Source organism: Galendromus occidentalis, unplaced genomic scaffold (assembly GCF_000255335.2).
Source record: "Galendromus occidentalis unplaced genomic scaffold, Mocc_1.1 scf7180000075579, whole genome shotgun sequence".
NCBI classification, from domain to species: Eukaryota; Metazoa; Arthropoda; class Arachnida; order Mesostigmata; family Phytoseiidae; genus Galendromus; species Galendromus occidentalis.
The window spans coordinates 228586-251672 of record NW_003803569.1 but is presented as its reverse complement, the minus strand read 5'-3'; the positions used below and the strand labels follow the sequence as shown (position 1 = coordinate 251672).

Below are 23087 nucleotides of genomic sequence, written 5' to 3'. Positions count from 1 at the left end.
TGTGCTTATAGGCTCGACAGTTGTCCCGGACTTTCTCGTCTTTTTCTCGGGCTCCGCTTCCTCGGTCTCGTCATCTCGTCCATCGTCTTCGGGTTGATCTGGTTTTCGCCTTGCCCTATCAGCACCCCCGTTCCGCTTGAAATCATCATTTCCTTTCTCTGCATCATCGTCACCGACAACGGATTCTTCTGTCGTTCTATCGACTCTCTCATTCGCCCTCGGTCCGCCTCCATCGTTCCTTTTCTGATCTCGTCTCCAGTTGTCGGATCCCTCTGGTGCGACTCTCTCTTCCCCCGGATAGCGGAGACTTCCAACCGGTTCATTCGAGCGTGGTCTATCCCTGTCGTCATCGACCCGGGATCTATCTTCCCTGTCCTGGTATTCATCTTTGGCCCTATCCGGGGATTCCTCTTTGCCTCTATTCCCGATACCTCCCCGACCGCCCTCGACTTCAGACCTTCCTCTGTCTTCTCTATCCCGAGACTTGTTGCTAGTGCGGGACGTATCCACATCTTGAGAGCGATGATCACTCGGAGGATCTTTATCGCGTTGAACGAGCTCTTCCTCGCGGGCTCGATTTCCATCGGTTCGATTCCCCTCCCTAGCACGATCACCTTCATCGTTAGGCCGCCTCCGATCCCCGTCCCTGGGCTCATAGCTATCTTCTCGAGAAACATACCGAGGCAACTCGTTAATTTCCACTCTCACCGAGTCCGGTGTTTGCGTAGCGAAAGGATCAGAGAGAAGATCTATCTTAACACCAATATTCGATTCAGCCTGCCTATCAGTGACGTCGTGATCTGTAACATTAGGCACGAGTGCCAGGAATCCGATGCTCAAGTTGATAAATTGCTCTTCGATTCGATACTTCCCGTTCCCAGGGATCCTGATGTTCTTGAACTTCTCGTTGAATTCTTCGTTCGGCATATTGTGACGTTCCCTAGGAGACTCTCCACCGTAGCTGCTCTCGTTCGGTTCTCTGCCAGAATTTCTCGCCCGGTCTCGTCCACTCTTCGAGCCGTTATCCTCGTCGCCGTGTCCCGAATCTCTGTTTCGGTCCGGATCGCTTCCCCGGTCTTTGTCGTTCATTCTATCACCTCCCCTCATCCGATCGCCATCTCCTCTCCAATTTTCGTCCCTGATCCGGTCGTCTTCCCTCAGTCTATCCCGGTACCGACCCTTTTGGTCGTTTTCCCCGAGGCTCTCATCAGCTGGACCGTCAAACTCATTCCTTTTGGAATCCCTCTGACGGTCTCCACCATTGTTCTCCCTGTCGTAGTCATTGGATGAGTTCTGACTCACGACTCCGGTCTCATCCTCTCGGATATCCTCTCCGCGTTGCCCACCATCGTCTCTGCGATTTGTGTTTCCGTCCCTGTCTCTATCTCGATTCGTGCCTTGGTCTCCGTCCCTATCCGCATTCCGCCGCCTACCCGGACCATCCTTTCTGTCTTCATCCGGTCCCGCGGGCGTCTCTCTCGCCCGATCCTGCCTACCTTCCGAAGCCCTGTCCTGGTCTCGGTTTTTCTCCCTGTCGTCCTTTGAGCGCTCATCTCCCCTACCGCTCTTGTTTCTCCCTTCATTCTCCTTCCGTCGGTCATCTTCAAGTCTATCTGCCGTGGAGTCATCGCCGTCGATGGTGCTCTTGGTGGACATTTGAATTCTGTTTTGCCTCTCATCTCGTTTTCCATCTTGTGCTCCCTTGGTCTTGGAGGCAGTGGTCTCCCTCCGAGGACTCAGAGTGGTCGTCGAGTTCTTTCTACTCAATGGTGTCGATGTGCTGTGCTGTGTTTCGTTCCTAGGCGTGAGCACGACGCCGAAGTTCGAGAAAAAAGACCGCTGGGCCGTTGAATTAGCATTAGATGAAGCATTCCCTTTCTTTTTTGAGACCTCGGGGAATGGAGTCGAATCTTCTCTCTCTGACCATTCTCTCCTGAAGCATTGATCGAGCGTCTTATCTCCCTGGAAATATGAATATTCAGACTCAAGCTCTGTTCTCAGCCAGTCTCCAATGCTCCTATGCGTATTCCGAATCGGGATCGACCTACCTCCTTGACGAAGCTTGTGGGGTTCATCGATTCAAATTTCGAAAAACTGACACAGCTTTTCAGAGCGCATGGATTCTTTTTCTTGCACTCCCTCAATTTCTTCAGATAATCGAGGTATTGGTCGAGCACCGTAGCAGACTTATCCGAGAATCCATTGTCGAAACAATCCATCGTCGTATCCACGAACTTCGATAAGCGCTGGAATAAGCAGAAAAGCTTGACCATGCCATGCCTACGCGACGCGACGGTGCCTCATGTAGAGACCGTTATCGACAGCACCCTGTTTCGTCGAATAGTCGTTCGAGTGAGGGAAGACCGATTGATATCTTACGTATTCGTCAGCTGGGGGGCACTCCTTCGCTGGACTGAAAGTTTCGTTGACGACTTGCTTTGCGTTCTTCACGAATCGGTTGAGCGTTGCCTCGTCTACTTTTTTGTACTGCTTCTGAGAGAAATAGAACTTAATACTCGGCAAGGGGGAGAGTCAGCGAATGAATGGTGCGGAAGCCAAGAAATTCCAGGGAACTATTTTCTGAGCTTCCTCTTCGAACACCATTGCTTACCACAATGTCAGGGAGGCAATCAGTTGTTCCGTCGGGACAGGTTCGTTTGGCGTTATCCTTCTTCTTCTTCGAAGACTTCTGGGATACGACGGAGGCGAAGAGAGTTACTATGCACAATAATCCGAGATGTGTCTTCTTCATTCTTTCAAGGCCTATGTATCGATGCGGCGGATCTCTTGAAGCGACCGGGTTCTATTCTAGTCGGAAGGTTTGCACTAGAAGCTGTCCTCATCGACTTGGAGAGGCTTCCCTCAAGATGGCGATATCCCCCAGTCCATGCTTAGGAGAGGTCTGCGTCATGAACCAAGGAAACTGGATTCAAGGTTCAGATATCATCGGATTGAGTGACATTCGTCCGACAACCCCACGATTCTTCACATCAATCCAGCGGATACGCTAATGACGACCCGAAACACGACTACAGAAGTGAACTGAGCGAGGAATCTGAGTATGGGTTCATGGCATCAAGGCTTGGGAAACGATGATGCCGGTACCGTAGTATTTCGAAAAGATGTTCCCTCGCTCGAGGAGATGCAGGGAAGCGTGAGCTCGTTATTAAACGTCTCGAGATCTCAGCAACAGGAATGGGAGTGTTTGAAAAGTTGGCACTATAAATCATCTGAAACTCAAACGAAGATCAGCGACAGGATGTATTCATCTCTAGTCGGACAGTCGGCGCAGCATGATTCTGAGAAGACGTGGGAGATCTTCGATCTCCGAATTTCTCGTTGTTGCATCCAAAGCTGTCTTCCGGCACAGCGGTCCCTTTTTGAGCGAGGTGACAATAATTTTCGTGAGTGAATAATGATACATGATCTTATCTCGAATTCAACGATAGAGAAACCGAATGGCCCTCCCACGACAGGAATTCATGATTTTCCAGGACTTTTCGTCGTTTTGCTCTCTCGCTTCTACGAATTTCTTGCGTCTGTCGCTTGGCAGGGTCTAGCGTGGCCGACAACAGAGAATCGAGGTATATGGGATCTGCCCTTCGGAATCTGTCCCAATCTGTATGAGGAATCGAGTCACAGATGATGATCTGGGCTGGGAATTTTTCGGGGGCAATCGCCGCCAAATTCGCGAAAATTCACGGCCTATCCGAGACAGCCAAAACATCCCGCGAAAATTCAGGGGAAAATCGCTATCCGCGGAAAGTCCCCAGCCGTGGTCATAAGTCATCGGTTCCGATGACAAGAGACATTTCCTATTCAAGAAAAACGATTTCTTGACATAGGATGGGGACCGTCATTCTTGAGTTTTCTACCTGCTTCGCTCTGAATGCCGTGCCTTGGTGTTGTGAACAGAGTGATCGCATAGCTCAGAGCGATCCCTTCTCCCGGGCGTAGGGAAAGCGCTCTCACCCGGCCCGCTTGCGAGTGGCTGCAGTGCTCTCGTAGAGTTCCGACCAGCTGAGGGAAGGGTGATTCGTCTGCTGCTCGGATAAGGCTCGTAGTCCGTGTTTTCCTCTCGAAGACTAACGGAAAAACAACCGGATTCGCAGCCTGTGGTGCGCGATTTCTCCTCTTTTTGTTCTTATTTTACTCTGTTGTACAAGCGAGGTGCGACGATGTTCGAACAAACCTCATCGAGCTCAGGTTATCCAAATCAGACAGTCCGAACATCTCGTCGGTGGAAACCCACTTTTTAGGTGAGCATGGTTTTCCGGAATGAATTGCCTGTGAGAGTTGCCGAAAAAATCGGTATGTGGCCGAGAGCCCCGGGTGGAAGCCAGGGAGGACGGAGCTCGGGCGATATGGCGCTCGAAGCCCAAGCGGCGGATCCGGAGAAGCTTAGAACTCATATACGTGATCGAAAGGAGACTTCCCGGAATGGAGACTCCGGCTCAGGAGCCAAATATGATGAGCGCAGAGCCATAAATTAAGGAGCCATATCGACGATTTCCGGGCCTCACTTCTTGAGTCCCTAACTCGGAGGTCTCTTCTCGCGTTTCGCAGCGAAACTCTCCTGAAGTCCTCGGAGATATTATCCCGTTTCGAAAATTGATCACTGAGAACGGGGCTGTTTCTCATCCTCAAGTTTGCTCCCATGCGGTGCCTCGACGTTGCCCGCTCTCCCCCAAGAAAGCTCTCGACCTTCCGGATCCGAACCCTCGGTCACTCTCTTAATGAGATTATATTACGCTTCCAGAATGAGCCTCTGGTGATGCCCGTCACCGAAGTGTCCTCTTGTCCTCTCCCTTGCGGCAGCACCACCCGTCAACTGCCTGGTAGAATTTCTCTGTCGTCTCCCGCAGAGATTTCCCATGGCGTACGTATTGCTGCCGAGCGAGCTGCCCTTCTGGCCAGAAGTTCTGAGTCAAATCTCTCTTCTGCGCAAGTCACGTGATGCCTCCCAAGTCGTGGATGTCCTCAGGAACATCTATCGGATATGCAGGTTTGTGTCGCGGGATACGGAATCATCGAATTGCCTATTTCAAGTTCCCTTTCCATGTGAGATTCAATCGCGGATACACTGCCAGTCTGATCGACAGGATGGTGGAGTGGTCAGTCCGTCTATTGTTGCTCTTCGTGCGTGAGAAAAATATTACCTGGAGGGAAATTCCGATTTCATTCCTCGGCTCCTCATTTCGAAAATATGCCGGTAGCCTGCCAGGGAGCCTGGCAGCGGCTTAAGGGTTCCCGATCATTGCATTCGGGCTGCCGTCTGCTCCACTCGGATACAATTTCTCCGAGGAAACCCTGCTCGGGCACGACCCCTCCCCGGAGAAGCCCCTCAAAGATTGGCTGCTGGGTCCCAATGTCCGCGAGTGGTCTTCACTCGGTTCACCAAATCGGGATCATGAGCGATTTCGCGTCGGGATGAAAGGGCCAAGAATCAGTGACGAAAGGAAAAAAAATTACAGCGCCGCCATCGACCAGGACGAGAGGCCACTGGAAGATGAGATGCGATTCGACTTGTGCGAAAGCTTCCTCGAAGATTACGACGAGTCCTCCGACCTTCTCAATGTGATAGTGCCCACGATTGTGGACCTGGCCAGGAAAATTAATGAACTCCGACCGAAGGCCTTCGTTTACTCACTTCAAGCTGAAGGTAATACGCTGCGCGTTCAGGAGTAGAAAGTCACGTCCCTGCCGCTTCGCCGGATGGACCCGGTCTGGCCATGTATGCCTCGTGTGTTCAATTCGAGGAGCAGGAATTTTACAGCTCGACAACTAATCTACCTTTCGCAGAGGGGGACTGGGAATTGTCCCGTGAATTTGTTGCATCCCTGATGGCACACTCGTTTCTATCGACGTTTCCAATGCGCACCTTCAAAAGCCATCCTACACTCCAGGACTTCAACCGGAGCTCTTCCTATCGATTTCTCACTCTGTGAGTCGTTTCATCTTTCTCTTCTCCATCTAGCCACACGCTCGTTCCTCTTCATTCCTTTGACCTAAGATGCGGAATGCTGACGGATGAACCTTATCTCGAAATCCGCAGGGATCAGCACAAGCAAGGCTTGACAAATCTCTTGCGATACTTCAAGGAGGTGCGATGCCAAATGGACGGCGTTCTCCGCGTCAAGAGAAGGTTCGTCGCAGCTTCGGCAAACGAATAGACAATCGCTCACTAAGTGAGTGGTGGGACTCCACACTCATCTCCGCTGAATGTTTCTCAGAATTCTCCTGCGGGAACCGCCGTTGACGGAATGGGTATGTTCACCCCACCAGCTGTGTCCCCTCACCGTACGGCACGTCGCACGCCTTGAAGACGCTGAACTTCACCTCTATAGAGTGCTTCCAATAAACGCTGATCTGGGCGTGCTGAAGACGACCAACTGTGCAGGTGAGAAACGCGCATCCGTCAGTCTCACCGAGGCGTCTTTTTTCGCCCTTCATTCTGCGCAATCTGAATCTGTCCCTTAACCCCAGCATGAATTTCCGCATTCCAGAGAATCATTTTCTCTTGGGGTTGCCCGAGTTGTCCGTTCTGCAGTTGTTCGTAGAGGTTCCCAAAAGCAATGAAGTTCTCGTCGTGGAGGGTATTAGGCCGTTGAAGGTGTACAAACCTCTGGGTCGGACGCCCGTTGACTCGGGATTCCTTTCGACCGAAGAATACCAACTCAATGTAAGAGAACCTCCATGGAGCGAATTCGCTCAACGAACGTGACTCAGCTTCGACCGACTCGTATTTCCTCGATCACGACTGTATTCTCGATATACCCTCGACCACCCTCCGTTCCAGTCAGCCGGTGATTGCCAGCTCGGGTTGCTGGATAAAATGTCGTTCGGTAAAGAGTTTCTGTACCGTCAGTACCTGGATGACTCGCTCTTGTTCAATCTTAATAAGTGCCTTAACGCATTCTCTCAGGTTCGTAGACGTTTCACATGATTGATTGGCTCGAACTCACAGAGAAACAGTGCCTTCGATACTGAGCGCAAGGTTCACCTCTCCCGCAGGCGGCGAAGAGGAACATCAATGAAGACTTCAGTAGGAGATCAAGCACGAAACGATCAGAGCACGATGTACATAGTCGTCGAGACTCGGACCCGAGGCAAGCTGAGAGATCTGTGCGAGAAAACTCCGCTAGCTCTCCGCTGTGAGTAACTGCAACACGGGACGATAAGATTGCCAGACAAAGATTCCAGTGGAGGCTCCTTCGATGGATCTCGAGATCTTCCTTTTCCCGCAGGCGAGAAATCGCATCGAATCAGACACGGCCGTCAATCGAACAAAACGCGAGCTCCGTAGAGAACGTCCTGAGAGACGCAGACGAGGACGAAATCGATCCAGAGTCGAAGGAGGTATGGATACGGCTTTCGATATCTTGCCTGCTTCTAGCTGGATTGTTTCTCTCGCTCATCGTCGCTGCTATTCGCTGCTAGGTGCTACAGAGACCAGTCGCTCGACATTTGATCACGGAAACCCTGCTCCAAACTCAACAACTACTGAATTCGCCGAAACATCCATCGCCTAGACCTCGCAAGAGAGCCGTTAGCACTTCAACCAAAGGCTCTCGCGGAAGTACGGTACGGCGAGATTACTGAAACCGCAGTGGCAATTCTTTTCGGTCAAGTCGTAGCTTCTCCTTCTCCGAGTGAGCTCATTCCGCGTTATGGTGGCGCTCAAATCGCTACCCAAGCTGATCGCGACAGAGCTCCCAGTAACCCCATGTTGATATCGTTCCAGGGTGTGGAAGATTCCGAGACATTATTGAGCCGGCCTCTCGGCCAACCTCTAATTCTTCCGAGGCCCCTCGAGGTTCATCCCCCGAAGCCAGGTGACTCGAATGAAAGCTTCTTGTTCCCGAAGGTCCCTCGGAGGAGCTCAAGACTGTCTGTAAGACGAATATAATTCCTCTTCTAGGGTATCAGGACAAGCGGCCTCCGAATCTCAACATCATTGCGCGAACACAGATACTGTCTACGCCCCCAGTTTCCTCTCCCAGACGCATTCCAAGGTGAGTCGCGACCCTTGAAATCGGTCAGTCAGACATGGCTTAGAATGTCTCTCGACCTCGAATCCCCATCGATAATGACGCCATTCGCCACCAGTCTTCAATCAGAGGATTCTAGAGGCTCATTCCGCACGGATTCCGGGGATCAGGCCAACTTGCCTTTCCGGCCTTCAAAACGGCCCGATGAGATGATTCGTGTTCTATCGAAGACATCGAGAGGATCCTCCTTCAAAACGTGAGACCTGAGCTCTTCCTACATGATCGAGAAGTTCAACATCTTGCTATCGTGACCTCTTTCTTCCCCACAGGTCACTTTCAAAACGATGTAGTTGGCAAGTTTCAGCTGAAGATGATTATTTCACCGCGGAAGAGTCTCCTGACGACGAGGAGGATCCACCCTCGCTGTCGAAAACGTCACACCTCTTTAGACGAACGCACTGGAGATCGGCTCGGTCTAGATCGAGTCGCACATTTGACTCGGAGTTGAGCAAGCAGTCCTCTTTCGAAGTTGGACCCATCACGCGACACTTCCAACGAGAAGATTCCACGGGCAGCGCAGGCTTCGTTTTAGAGCGATCTTCACGTTTAAGCGAATCGGATGTTGCGTCAAGTGCTGGACGACTCTACAGAGACTCGCGGGGTCAATACCTCAGCGCCGAGCCAAATTACAATCGCTTTAAGAAACGTCTGCAGAAGCAGACCTTGAGGAGCTCGAAATCACGTTCTTTCCAACGATCTTTTGAGCCACGCAACTCGAGGTGAGCATGAATATTCATCTGTCCCCGTCCACGGAAAGTTGTTGCTCGGATCTCGGAAGGTTTCACGCTTTGTCCCTAATGTCTTCAGTGACGCAAGCTCCGGGAGCGATATGGAGGATATCGTCGAGGATCCTGAGCTCATCAGTCCACTTCGACCTTTATCCTCATTGTTCAGAAGAGCCAATTCCGAGCCTACGCTGACCTGCAGTCAAAAGAGAAGAAGTCCCTCGGTGTTGAAAATTCCAACGACGATTTCCCATGTAAGCTGGACGCTCACCTCAGAGATACCTTGGTTCGAGAGAATCGTTCTGCATCGAGGTAGTCGATTCTTCCTGCTTTCAATCGATCCGATTTCCCAAGAACGTCTCTGACTTTCCAGTCCTTGAGTGAAAAACTCAATACGGTGTTTTCCATTGCCGTCGAGGGTCGTTGGATTCCCAAAGCGTATTCCTTCGACGGCGTCAATCCCAATCTACCTGTTCCCTTCAAAGTGAGTGCGAGACCGGGGATCTCATGAGCGAGAGTGGAAGGACAGTTAATGAAAAATCAAAACCCATTTTCGTACAGGCGAAGTTCCGCTTACGGAGGAGGAGGAGTCCCAGCGCGGAAGACGGTATCGTACGCCACGCACTGACCAAAGAAGACTTCGACTACATCAAGAGAGTCGTAAGTTCGGGGGAACTCCGAATTGTGACACGGTGGGGATGCGCTGACCTCAAGCAACCCTCTGAAACATGATTTACCTAACCCTCAGGCCAGGAAAGAGAATCGACCGGCGTCATTGGCGGATAGTCGAGACTCCTCAAATATTCAGGAGCTACAAAGGAATGAGCTGAATCAGAAGGTTAGCCCAATCTGTCGGGGTTCTTCCCGAAGAACTTAGCTGCCCATGACGGGGTTCTACGTAGCCAACGCGCGAATGGTCTTGTACCATTGTGGAGAACATGATTTTTTTCCGCAAGCGGCAGCTCTCGATCGAGAGTTTGCGTCTCGTTGTGCTCATATGCATTGTTTTGGGTTGGACTCTCTTTTCCAAGTTAGGGAAACCGTGTACAGAACTCGTATGGGGGATTCAGGACGCTTCGTTCTTCTAGATCTCGCCTTCTCTCGCCGAAGGCAGTACACTCCCGGTAGCTTGCACGCTGTGGGCTCCAGGAACTGAATCAGATCATGACGCTCAACTGGAAGCCCTGACTTTGTGGCTCGCGGCTTCGAGTGCTAGCGTGCCTCACCTAGTAATCTACACTCATGGAGAGTCGCGATTACAACACGTAAGGGGAAAGCTTGAGGGAATTTTTCCGCATAACTCCTCCGGAGTCTTCGGCTCTCTTCTTCCTTAGCGGAAAATAGAATGAAATCTGAACTGACTTCCAGCTCACCGACGTAGCGGCCAAAGCTCTTGAAAGACAATGGACATGCGGCGACCTTGCCGGTGAATTGGTGAGGTTTTGCCGGAATCGCATGTCCATTCATCGGGGCACGGGACGAGTCTCAGCCGACCTCAACCTCTTCATGCAAATATTGCAACCGAAACCATCCTAGCTAGACTTGAGGGGTTCAAGGTGTTGGATTCGGAACAGGGTTGTATATGGGGTATATTTCTGTTATGCAAAACAATGGTGATGATCGAAAGCAATACCTCCTCGTTGAGTACGCTCAGGGGCATGAAACGGAGTCCACTAATTCGACGCTCTCTGATGCAAAGAGCAGGGTGAAAGTTTCTCTAGACCAAGCCACTCAGGGTGCGCGCTCCGAGATTACACTGCGTGGAATCTGGAATTCGCTTCTTGTAAAGCGGCAATCTCTCCAGTCCGTTGATGGCGCAGCCGAATGTGGATGCCTAAGTGAGCGAGTGAGAATGAAATGGTTGCTGCACACCTCGTATCCGTGACAAATCGCAGGTCAAAATAGAGGATCCTCGAAAACGACACGGTCCCGAGCTCCGAGATTGATACTCGAGCGAATTCTTCCCTGGATGTACCGCGTTCAGGGAACATTTCCTTCCTATGTTTGTAGATGAGCGAGTGCTACTGAACCGATCGAAGTACCGCAGTAGCGCATTCGGTACCGCTCGGTGTGATCATTTGGTGCCATACAGCCCTCGAAAGCTTCCCGCGGATGCTTCAGCACACAGAGTTGCCCATGTTGTAGCTTGAGCCAGGCAAGCACAGAGTTGTAGGGAGAAGTCTCCGGAAGTCGACCTTTGCTAGAGCATCGGACGCTGATGCGATTTCATGGACGCGCAAATGCCAGAACATGCAATAAACGAGGCCTTGATGATGTGCATAAGCCTCTCACTTTTTGGGGTAATCGCAAACGCCTCCGATAACGGAAGAGGTGAAAAGTATCCGTTTTGTTGCGAATTTCGTCAAGGAAGGAACGAATTTTGGAAAATTGACAGTTTTTGAGGAACAAATAAGATGCAGGTTTCCCCCCAATAGACCTGACTTATTCAAATATTTACTCGGTCATGCGGCTTTCGCAAATCATTCTGATGTCCCATCCCATGCCGATCTGTGTGGATTCAGCAGCCACCCCGACTCCTGGAAAATGATCCCAGTTCACACTCCTTCGTAATTTTTCCCGGCGAGACTGTTGAATCGCCGAATTTGCAGTTTATATGGCCTCAGGAGCCCCTTAGCAAGCAGAAATGATCGGAGTCCAACGCGGAATAATATTGGCGTCTCGCGGATATTGGAGGTAAAATCTCCTCCAAGACATACAAGATTTATTTATGAAATCCCGTTGTGGTACCGAGCTCAAGCGCCGGCTCGTAGAAAGGTCTCCTGAGAGGATATTGTCCCTGGATTCGGTGTTTCATCTTCCTCTATCCCTCCAATCATCACCAGTCGTAAGTACAAAAGTCTCCGTCGCAGGTCTGACTGCGGTTCGATCGAATAGGACTTGACTCTACACATTCGACCCCGTTCCTGTCGGATTGACTCCTAGTGACTCCTATCAGCCCACACGCAAAGTTTCTCGCTTACATCAAGCCGAATCCCTTAGAATAAGAGATCGCTTTGAGCAATCTCTCCTTGAGTTTCTCCCTAGACGAGTACTCGGGCAGCAGGAGCACGTTGAAGCAAGTATGCGAGGACGGGAGCCGATCTGAGTCCGGTCCGTGTCTCGTAATGATCATCCGCAGCTTCGCGAGCCCACCCACCGGAACTCTGGAAAATCGTAATCGATATGTAAATTCTTGATCCAGGTGTATTGTTCTATCACTACTATTATACTCTTCTTGCTCCATATTCTTGCTCCACTGTATTCGTTATATGGAATATTCTCTCGCTCCGGAAGCGTACCGGTCACTTCCAGTGGTGAACTGCAGGAACTGCTTCTTCTCCTCGTCACTCATTTCATGGACAACTTCCCAAAACCATTTGATCACCTAGAAGATAAAGAAACATCGTTGAAGCCGAGGCTGGCTCTCAAGCTCGATCATGAATAATAAAGAACGTATGAAGAAATCCATCGAGCTCTTCGGGAGAGGAATCCTCAGAGAATCACACAAACCTCGCAATCAGCGGAATACCCATCGTATTCACAGCTCTGTTGCAGCCCCTTTGAATCGAAATCTTCTTGCCCACATACCAGAAGCTCCAACTTGAATGGGATGGGAAAGTTCAATTAGCCGTCGAATGAAGGATTCGGAGTAGAGATTGAGCGCGGAATCCAGATGGGAAGATGATGATTCGTTATATTCACCAATTACCTCTTCCGGACTGAACCATTTGGTGAGCTTGCTGTCCTTGGTGACCATATCGAATCCTTTTTTGAAGGCATTGAATTGTCGTTCTACCGACTTATTCAATAAATAATCCGCGTATAGCTCCACGAATTCGACCTGCGAACACAAGACGTCTCAAGAGAGGCAAGGCCCGCGAGCACTCCCCACCGTGGAGCGATACCGCCAATTTTCGACTCGAATATACTTCGATGATGAGCTGACCTTGTTGGTGTGATCGACGCGAATACCATCTCCTTCTGCTTTGAGATCATGGCTCAGATAATTTCCGAAGACGTCTATGTAGTTGACTCGGAAAGTTTGATCGAAAACATCACATATGTCAGGTTCTGGAGAGGAACACCAATGCATCAGCAAGAGCTCTCCACCCAGCCATCAGAGTGGGGAAAGTTTGGTTTCTGAATCTCTTATCACTATCGACACAGGATCAGGCTGCGCACATCGGGAGCGCTGGCTAGATCGACCTTACCACTGTACATGAGAAGCTGGTGCAATCCCCTAGCGAGGGTGGGCCGGTAGTCTAATAGATCCCTGTAGGTGCCTCTCACTCCGAACAACTTGCGGTAAACAACCATAGGGAAACGAATGTCCAGGATGACATTATTGTAGATGGCCAGCCCCAAAATGATACCTGCGGAGGGAAGCCGTTTGAATTCGTGAGTACGGGGAGAGAGAAAATCGATGACGTGAAATTCGTTGAATATGGGTACTTCAGAGAGCTATACTGATAGTCTTTAAAGTGAAGCTCCTCGCGGCCGGAGCCCGCTTACCGATCAATGAAAACTGTGCGTCGTTCTCAAATGAGTTCTGATTGAACCAATAACTCTGAGTTTCTTCATCCACCGTGAACATCCCATAATCAATGTTGAACAACTGTTCCACTATCAGCTGGAAAAACTCCTTCGACACTCCGCCTTCATCGACACCTGTAACGACAGGATGCCATGCATGATGAACTCATTGTCCCTACATGTCAACAGCGAGAGGAAGGTCTCAAGGCCTTGAATTCGAGAACGGGACCCACCTTGTTCTCCGTCGAATTCTACGACGAGCTGCTTCTTGAGATCGGTTGGGTTTTCAAGAGCAACCCATTCGAGGTTTACAAGGGCGTCTTCGACAATATGCTCCCGCCGAACGCGGAGTTTCAGCACCTGGTCAGAGAAAAAGTCCCGCATGAGAATTTCTTTCCTGCGGTGGCCTGCTCACTTTCCGTCGACCCGGGACCGCCTTCCCGCTCCGAATACCCGCATAAACTGCGGCATTATAATAAACTTACGGGGTTAAGTAGTTCACCGTGCATTAGGGACGAGAGGTAGCTGCGTGTCCTATGATTCGACATTTTTATTCGATTATCCAAGTTCAGAGCTTGAATACGGGCTGACGGTGTCAGAATGAAGGGACAGAACAGGAAGGAGAACTTCTCGCTCGGATTCCCTGAGGAAGATGAGGTTCAGAAATTCGACCTGTCAATCTGAAGCCTCGCATGGTGCGGCTCCACACGGAGATATTTAGTCGGATTGACGTCGCGATGACAGACCTTCCCGGTAGTTGCTGTAGTCATGCTCAATCAGCAATTGGTCCGATAGAAGCTCGTTGTAGAACTCGTCGAGTTCGATGAGCGGCTTCCTGCAGTCGAGGGTATCGATGCCGAGCTCCACAAACAACGGGTCGAGCTTGCTGTAGCCCGGTGGCAGCCGGGGCTCGTCGTCATCGTTGTTCAGCACGAAGTCCGGCACAACGTCAGATTCATCTTCCTCATTTTCCACAAAATATACAAGCCGAGGCTCCATGTCACCAGCGAGGATATCAACAGCGAAGAGAATCCTCAGAAATCGTGTTGCGTCGCAAACCTAGGGAAGAGCACGATGACTCTAGGAATTGATCTCCACGAAAGACCCTCGTAAATCAATCTGTCCGCAAGGGCCCGGATCGGTACGCTCAAGTATTGGAAGGATTCGGAATTTCACTGACCAGACTGTCCTCATTTACAATGTAGCCCAATCGGAATACCCCGCTGAGTAGTCTCGTCGTGATGAGCTGTTGCACAGTGTATACGTACTGTTGGAGGCGGGCCTAGAGGAGGCGAAATCGAGCTTTACCCAGGTGCACTGAATGAAGTCATCGTTCTCGAAGCGTTCTCGTGGAGCAGAATTCGGGGAGACCACTCACCGGATTGTCTCTGAGTAAGACCGCCATAATCCGCGAAAATCTCGCTTGAGCCGACATGGGGAATTTCGTCTGCGGAAATTGACAGACTTTATCATCGGAAGAATTCTCGGCCCACCCGGCGTCTAGAGTCGCAAAAGCGTCCTCCTCTGCCGAGCGCATGAATATTTGAAGACGACGACCAGTTTTCGACTTGATGTTTTGCCTCGTTAGGCTCGAGAACAGCCTCACACTCACAATCAGATTGCACAAAGAAGGCAGAACATCCGAGAGGTCCGGAATTTCGAGCATGGGGAGCTCCATGACGAATACAATGACGTTTATCAGACCCGGATCGTTAATGTTCAGTCGACTAGAAACGAAATCCATCTCCAGACCTCTGCACAATGATGGCACGGTGTTTACCACTGGTCGTACGGCTGGCTTACTGCCATCTGAGGGAAAGAGATCAATGTGAATACAAGAAACACTCGAGGGTCTCGACTCCGAATACGAGCATTTGTGTTGGGAGAGAGCCTCCCCAACTTCTCGACGCACCTTGCTCTTCGAGCTCGAACAAGATGGTGTAACTTCGCCGAAGGGCGTCGATGTCAGGGGTCAAATCTATGATTCCGTCATCCAACTCAGAATCGACCGATCCGAGTGATTCCCTGTGGTCGGAGAGATCGACGTCAGTACTGTCACAAGGGCACAAAAAAATGGCGAAGCTCTGCACACGTCTAATGGAACGATGATCCTCTTCTGCTAATGACTCAGCGATAAGGTACCATCAAACTGTAAGAAATGCTCAGCTGACCTTCTGGACTCGGAAGAATCAATGTCTTTGTCCTCCTCTGTCTGAGCCCGCGTTTCTTCTTTAGGTGCTCCATCCCGGATAGGTGGTCTCGGCGCGCGTTCTCGCTGGAAGGATTGCTTCAGCGCACAATAATCTGAGAAAATTTTCCCTGTAATGGAAAATGAGTGAGAAGGAGTTTAACATTCCTTCTTAGTTAGTCTGGTGAGCACTCTGATTGGAGACAGGTCTCACCTAGCGTCCGAATGAGTTCCGAGAAACTGCCGGTTGCCTTCGCCCGGGCAACCATGTGCTGTACAGCTTCTTCATTCAGAAAAGCGTAGCCTTCGTCGGGAACAGCGGGTACGGCGGCCGGGCTCTGAAAGAATCAGGGTAAGCCCGTGAATCACTAGAGGGATCTCGACTGAAGACTCAGGAGATTATTTGAGCTCAGTAGAATTTTCCTCGAGATGTTCTCCATCGTCTCGGGGGACTCTCAGCCTGCTCTGAGCGATTCTAGGAGCAGCTCGTGAACCTCACCGTTTCTGCGTTGTCCTCCGGCGGAGAGGTCTCACTCATTTTAAAGTACTGCAAAGAGAACGAAGACGACTTTTATCGGATGGACTACTTGGACTTGTTCTTAAGGTCGTTTCTCCGCTACCTCCGACTGTTTCACGAAACGCGAAGAAAAGAAGAATGATGTGTAGCAGTGATCACTTCGAGACCACTTCGTCTACGGTAATCAAAGAAACAACTTTAAAGCGAGCCTGATGGGGGAGGAAGAGGGAAGGCGTGCGCAAATTTTTTGCGCGTCGACTTGGCCTCCGGAACTCCCCTTCCCCCCTCCTGACCCCAAATATTCTTCGAAAGCGAAATTTTTCGACCGAGGCGAGAGAAGTCCGCCGACGAACAGCTGACAGTCACGGACGCAACGCATGGAGCGAGGCTTAGGCCCTCTAAGATCTCGTGGTCATGGAATTGAGATCGGAACGGATCGGGATCAGAAGACCCGTCCGATCGCTCGAAGTGATTCAATGACTAAATCATGCCAAGATCAGCATCGATCGATGCTCAACCTCGAACAACGCGGATTTCACGAGCATCTCCCCCTCCTCCTCGATCTTGCGTTGAATCACGTCGCTGTTTCATATATGCGGCGAAGAAGGGAACGTCGGAAAGCGAGTCTCGCAATCGAAACGTGTTCCGGAAGAAATTTGATTTTGCTCAGCTGGAGGCTGCTTAATCTTCCTCAGCCGGTGATCCACCTACCTGACCCAACTTGGGGAACGCAGAGACGATCCTACAACAGGCACCACAAGAGACTCCACGGTCACTGATCGAGCTTTCCGGTTGTTGAGTGGACTCGCGACTTTTCCCACAAAAATCGGAAACTCCGGGTTCTCGGCCAGATGAATCAGCGACCGAGCGACGACACCATTCCGGAGAGGCCGCTCAGCTACGGTCAACAATATCAATACGCTGGTTTGTTGACTCTTTCAACAAGCGCGAATCAGAAATTCAACTAACTAAGGAGTGTTTCTGGCTCGCTGCGAGCTCCCTAGGACTGCCGAACGCGCAAATGACGTTCCTCTGGAACTCTATATGAGGAGCAGGCGTCCGTGGGACCGCGGAGGAACGCACTTCGAGTATTTATTCAGAACATCTGCCACAAGCGGTCGCAGCTGATTTGTGTTCGGACGCTGGTGAGGAAGACCTCCGCTCGAAGACAGGCAGAATTGAAAATTCCCGCACATGTCCCGCTTCTCTTCTGGAAAATAGTGGAACGGCTCCCTGGAGACAGTGAGCAGACTTCCTAACGTATTCCAATAGAGAACCCGGCGGATGTCCGTGAGGAGCCTCTGCTTGTTCACGGCGCCATAGGCGGTATGAGCAGCTCGATGGTGGCCGTTTACCGCGGCGGGCTCCTCGAAATTCCTTGAATTTCGTCGCCGTGAATTGTTCCGGATTCTCAAAGCAACTATCTAACGAATGGGATGAGTCAATCCGTGGGTGTGTTGCAGTAAATAAGGAGGTGGTTTTCGATCATAATCGCTACCCAGCAAGGTTGACCTTTCTACACTACTTCCACATAGCAAGATCCCGTTACAGGCGGGATACATGTGTGAGAAACGATCGGGAGACATTTGCAGTCTCCGGCCATCCTCTATACAGAACACAAGGCAATGTCAGGGGCACGGGGTACTTGCGTGCGAAACGACGGTGTGAATTTACAGAGTCCCTTCCTGGAGCCGTGAATGGATTCTCTTACGGAATATATCTTACGGAACCCCTAATGGTCCGGACTCCGCTCGCGATTGCTCCAAGCCGCTGCCCCCTGCTCTTCCCCTTGGTCTTGATAGCCCAGAGACCATACTTTACAGGACGTGCCTCTGTCTTCCGGTCGTACTCGGACTGCGCCATACTCTGCGAAGGCCACTTTGCGTTTCAAGTAACGCAATGGGGCGAGGGAATCCTAAACCTTTTCTTACTACATGACTAATCGTTCGGAATCTTACATATCTCCAGGGACCCTATCATCATCACGATACATAAAACAGCCTGCATCCAATGCGGATGAGGAGTCTCGGTTAGACAATCTGTGACCTGCCAGGTGAGCGACCCTTTATGCAATGACGTTATGGAACATTATGCGGCGGCTCACCTTTGAAGGAGAGATTATCTGCAGAAGCGAATCTCATGGACGGATACGGACGACGCGACGGCGAAGTTCTCGAAAATCAGATCTTCTCTATTGTGTCCTCGGGGGAACTGTGCAACAGCTCCACCTGTTCATACTCATTCTCGTCGGGGCTTTCCAGACAATTCGAGAAGAGTGAAATCCAACGTCGTCCCGTTTGCGACATGCGAACTGAGATCCGGAGTGAGGAACTTCTGATATCATGGTACCGGCTAGAAATGGCCCCAGCTCATCATGAGTCTTCTTTGCGATGTCATGCCTTCGCAAGGTTCCCAAAGAAGAGTTAAATCCAGCAGTGTCCGCCGCATTTAAGCTCGACCTACATGGCCGTTACTTTGTGGTGCGTGGAGAGGGAATAAGAGATAGCCGATTGGGCGGCTGCCAAGTCAAAAGCCATGATGCCTTATCGCTGACGCCGGATATTTTCCGCGGCGATCGCGGAATTCGCGGGAGCCACAATTCTCGTCGTTTTCTGACGAGCCCTGCGCAATTCGTCCATTCCAGAGATGGGAATATCTTTATCTAATTAGCTACCGATTCCCTCTGATACAACACTCCTCTCGATGGCGTTCCTCCCTCTTAAGGAGCAACGGAAGAATGTATCGAACATTAGCCGAACTGTCCGGTATCGAGCAGTATTCTCCTCTAGAAGCTCGACTGCCCCCGAGGATGCGGATTCGATTCGCGACTCCGCGCAAACTCCGCGAGAAATCGCAGCCAGAGAGCCGACGGGCAACCGGAATCGCTTCAGAGATCTACCGCCTGCGCAAGAGCCTACGGCAATGCAGATGAGCTCCTCAAACATAATTAATACATCCAGATCTCCATCGTCTGAACACGCATTCTCCGCGTTCGATTTCCGAGGCACAGAGCCCATCACGGGGACGCTGTTCTACGGAGCTCCGGTTTTTCGTCAAGGCTACCAGAATCCCGCCACGAAGACTAGCATAGCCTTGTTAGCGCACCCAGGAGGAACAGGTGGCGCGCCATTGCCCGCCGATTCCCGAGCTAATTTCCGATCTATTTATAGCTGAGTCCGTTGCCTTGCACTGGAGGTCCAATCTTATTCTATAAGTCGCGTCGGAGTCATAAACTTGTTATTGGCCAAATTAGGCCGCGAAACTCCATTAGCAGCCTTAAAGATGCTTTCTCGTTTCACAGCTATCTGATGATGATCGACGGAAGCCTGTGGAATAGGATGGCCAAACTCGGATGACGATCAGTGGGAACGGATTTCTCGGAGCGGTCAAACGAGGGCTAAACGAGAGAGTGCCAGCGCTCTCCGCATCAGATGCGTGTCCCTGCCCCTCACATTTCGATACCGAGCCGCAACAATGATGCGTCTAGGTCTATATTCATTAACACACAACTTCCACGGCTCGGGATGCGGTAGGTGCTCCGATCTTCTCTCCGCTCTAGGCAGTGGAACCTTCTCGGAGCACTCGAGCTCCATGTCACTAGCACTGTCAGGCCTGTTCTCCCGTTTTGCGGAGAGAGAAGGATGAGTGAGATCCACAGAGAAGAGCAGGCGGTCGCCATAAATCTTGGGGATCTCATACGTTCATCTATACATCACTCTATCCATCTATCCATCCAGCCAGCCGGTCAGCGGGCCGACCGACCGGCAGGCCGAGCTACCGTCCATACATCTGTACGTCCGTCCTGTACAGTCTCCGCACCCAGTATACAGTGAGCTCAGTCCGAAGGAACATCAATTTGGATTTTCAAGGCGGACACGAACCCAGTTCGCTTATTTTTTTCGACCCGGACGCTGCGTGCCTGCCTGTCTCCGGTACGGGACAAATGGGCTATCGAGTTTAAACCCTTGGGATGGAAAGTTTGCTCTCGAGCCATCATTTATTCCGTAATCTCGAAGGTCCGCGGCGTCGCTGCGCATGCGACGCCAGCATCTGTATTGGGCAGAGTCTGAAGCTGTGTAGAATACTCTCCAGTCAGGAAGAGAGGAGCACATTTTGATCGATGAGAATTTTCGATTTTTGACGAGGTGATCGCTGTGATTCAAGAAATTCCCGGATGAGAGCCGCACGGAGGAGTCCGCGATCGGCGTGAAGGTCGACGAGGATCGGGTTTCCGATCGTTTATATTCCCGAGTCTCCATCTATCGAGTAGCGATAAGGAACAAGCTCAACCGAGAGATCTGTGCGAAGATTTCGGAAGTAGAGAAACGAATGAGCTTCATTTTTCTACTTAAACCCGTTATGGGACTCGGGCCTCCGAATGAGGCGAAGAATAGGAGGATATGGACGTCGCTCGAACTCGTCGGGGGAATCTTGCCTCCCACGGGGCGGATGGAGTCTCGGATCAGCCTTTCGCGTTTTCTCACGAGCGCCTTCCTTGCGCTCGCAGAGCTTGGCGATAGCGGCTCCCGACTAGCTACATCGAGCCTAGGTAAGAGCAATCGCGACCCTTTGAATGCAGGGTCGATGGGCTACTTCAGCTCCGCTTCGACGGGGAGTATTCCGTTGTCGCGAAACTTCGCACTCTTCAAAGAAGTTCCTCATCCATCGTCTAGCGGGCGTTTTCAAGAAAGAGCCATTATCGAACAATTCAACCCGAAGTCGCTCAACGCCATCGATTGAGCTCGCTAGTCGTTCTCGCTCAGTCGCCTTCTCCTCATTCGTCCTGTCAACAAGGAGGGAGCTTCTCCTGAAGCGAACCGTCCGATTCCGGGGATTCAGGAAGGGCATCATTAACTTTTGGCGTTACGCTACAAGCGCCTCCGTCGGAGTTGGAATGTCAGGACGCATAAAGCAGAGAGGACGGGAGTATTTATAGCAAAAAACGAAAAGTAAGATCCGTTCGAGAAGGAGGGGGAATTCCTTGTCACATCCCGGAGTGCACCCGGGAGGGCAATTTGAGGACGACCTTCTTCGACCGAAGAGCAAACGAACAAACGATACGGAGCATTATCTGCCGTCGTTCCGGCGTTTTGCTTCGTGCTCTCGAGGAGCTGTTGCATCCCGTTCGTACAAAGCCGCGCCGTGATCGCCGCAAGAACTCAGCTCTTCTTGGTCTCGAGCCCGGAGCCTGGAAATGTTCGGTGGCGAATTTGATCCATCCTCTTCTCCGCTTCACCCTCCCTTGCCCCAGTACGGGGGTCTAGATTCTGTCAACGGGGGAGGAGCGCTGATTGGGCCGCATCATGCGCAGCTAATCGTAGCGAATTAGAAAACTAATAATTATAGTGAGAGACTCTCAATGATTGACGGTCCGACTCAACAGCTCTCTCCTCGACCCTCGCTCTGTTCTCGAGTTGACCTTGAAATCCTAATTTATTCATAATCTCTGAAAGCCTGAGGTATTGTTGGATCAATAGTTTGGCTCCTCCGAGCCCAACAGAGGAGAGGACACGGAACGATTTGCGGCGTCAAGCTTGCTTTCGGCAAACACCATTTGCATGCTGCGATCGTCGCGTGAGTCTCGCAAATGCCCGGGAAACTTATTCAAGCGTCTCTGTCTTGTACGGCTCTGTCAGTCGCACTCGTTGTAAGGATAAGCTGTGTTTCGTATTCTTCAACTTACTGACCAAGGGTGAGTTTACACACCTTCTACTTCATTTGTGTTAGTTGCAAGCGATCTCTCTGTTCGGATACGCATCGCTGCTGAGTTCTTGATCTGGGGTTGAAATGTTCTTTTTTGGGTAGCCGCGATAGAGCTGTGTCCATCTTTGAATATTTCAGAGTTGCTCCGACCGAAAGACGGCGCTTTCGAAAATGTCTTTCAAAGTGGTTCTGACCTTAGTAGTTCTTGGCTTCATGGTTGTCACCAGCGAAGAGGGTAAGGACGATCTGGCCAAAAATTTTGAAGAAGCGAAGAAAGTCGCCAAGATGGCCAAAAACTTCCATGAAACAGTCGGCGGCAACAACAGTGAGTTCGTCTGAAATATTCCCACGTACGGAGCGGGCTACGGATTTCCACCAGACTTGCCACTTCAATACCCCTACAATGGGGGCGTATACGGGCGAATTTTCAATCTCGTGCCCCCAACCTTTTCAGTTACGAAAACAATCGAGGTGGGCAAGAAGGCTTACGAGAAAAAGAAGAAAATCGATAGTTTTCTGGGCCGGAAAGAGGAAAATCCGCTCAAAACTGCAAAATCCGTACTGACATTGGGTTCCAAGATGAGTGGTCGTTAATAAATGGTCTGGAATTCATCACTCAGAAGGTCACCGTAGGTTTGAGCCTTTTCCGTGTATGGAGCACGGTCAGCTCGGATTCGATGACCGATCGCTCGAACAACTCAGGAATATTCCTCCGGGGATTCTGAGATGAGAGGTTCTCGTGTGCACGGGGGCTCGCATTCGCATAGGGGAGCGATTCCGCACGACCCATCTATTTCGCCGAGCCGCCTGGATGCTTTAAGGGAGTTGTATGCTAAGAAGCGAAACTCCTCGGGAGCATCAAGACCTGAGGAGGCTTGCGAGCTTCTCGTCATGCGTGACTCGATTCCAAATGGAGACTACTGAGTAAATTTCGACCAACCCTTTCTTGCTTCGCTTCTGGGCTCGCATACATAACCAGAGACTACAGGTGGAGTAGGGACCACGGCGCATCCGGAGCTGATCTTGAGCTGGAGGACAAGGTGAACACCCTCCCGGCTCTCGAGCACTTTGGGGGGCTTTGCTCAATAATTGTGTTTTGCGTCTCAATGTCATCGAGATGATGTCGGATCTTTCACGACTGCGACTGCTCCTTCATCATCTTTTTCATCTCGCTGTGAACGCGGTGGCTTTGTAATTTCGTGACCCTTATGTGCGAGAGTCGGAGAGCGTATCGGGGTGAAAGCCAGGCTTGAAGGGTTCTTGGAGGCATCTTAAGATCATATCCATACGGATGCGGGCGGAGATAATCGTTAGCTGTCGACTTCATTCGCAGATATATCGTGTCGACTCTCCTGGAATGTCAAAAATAA

General features: G+C 50.9%; 2 protein-coding genes across 2 annotated transcripts; one reads left to right on the top strand and one right to left on the bottom strand.

Annotated features, from left to right (window-relative positions):
- The first annotated feature begins 4205 nt into the window (after nucleotides 1-4205).
- LOC100909190 (uncharacterized) lies at nucleotides 4206-10396 on the top strand. Its single transcript, XM_029111473.1, is given in 21 exon segments — nucleotides 4206-4259; nucleotides 4760-5005; nucleotides 5475-5662; nucleotides 5803-5944; nucleotides 6056-6145; nucleotides 6234-6400; nucleotides 6507-6682; nucleotides 6800-6925; nucleotides 7015-7154; nucleotides 7248-7359; nucleotides 7441-7584; nucleotides 7745-7835; nucleotides 7868-8015; nucleotides 8110-8247; nucleotides 8321-8770; nucleotides 8859-9002; nucleotides 9053-9260; nucleotides 9338-9436; nucleotides 9525-9614; nucleotides 9865-10041; nucleotides 10145-10396. Coding segments are annotated over 20 exon segments (3129 nt in total). The 5' UTR covers nucleotides 4206-4259; nucleotides 4760-4874; the 3' UTR covers nucleotides 10313-10396.
- A 1074-nt stretch (nucleotides 10397-11470) lies between these two features.
- Ube3a (ubiquitin protein ligase E3A) lies at nucleotides 11471-17280 on the bottom strand. The gene is made up of 18 exons (XM_003737576.2): nucleotides 16726-17280; nucleotides 15997-16044; nucleotides 15712-15835; nucleotides 15481-15628; nucleotides 15222-15334; nucleotides 14922-15118; nucleotides 14688-14756; nucleotides 14490-14591; nucleotides 14056-14368; nucleotides 13795-13952; nucleotides 13543-13669; nucleotides 13289-13444; nucleotides 12988-13149; nucleotides 12723-12847; nucleotides 12486-12617; nucleotides 12287-12376; nucleotides 12076-12161; nucleotides 11471-11940 (listed from the first exon to the last, which is right to left on the bottom strand). Exons 2-18 carry the CDS (start codon nucleotides 16033-16035, stop codon nucleotides 11754-11756), a joined length of 2328 nt encoding a protein of 775 aa, XP_003737624.1. The 5' UTR covers nucleotides 16036-16044; nucleotides 16726-17280; the 3' UTR covers nucleotides 11471-11753.
- Nucleotides 17281-23087: the final 5807 nt, after the last annotated feature.

Coding starts and splice junctions, on each gene's coding strand:
- Ube3a (XM_003737576.2), bottom strand. CDS start 16,035: ATGAGTGAGACCTCTCCGCCGGAGGACAACGCAGAAACG. Junction 14,757..14,921: donor CTTCTTTGTGCAATCTGATT/GTGAGTGTGAGG, acceptor CAATTTCCGCAG/ACGAAATTCCCCATGTCGGC. Junction 13,150..13,288: donor CGCACAGTTTTCATTGATCG/GTAAGCGGGCTC, acceptor TTCCCTCCGCAG/GTATCATTTTGGGGCTGGCC.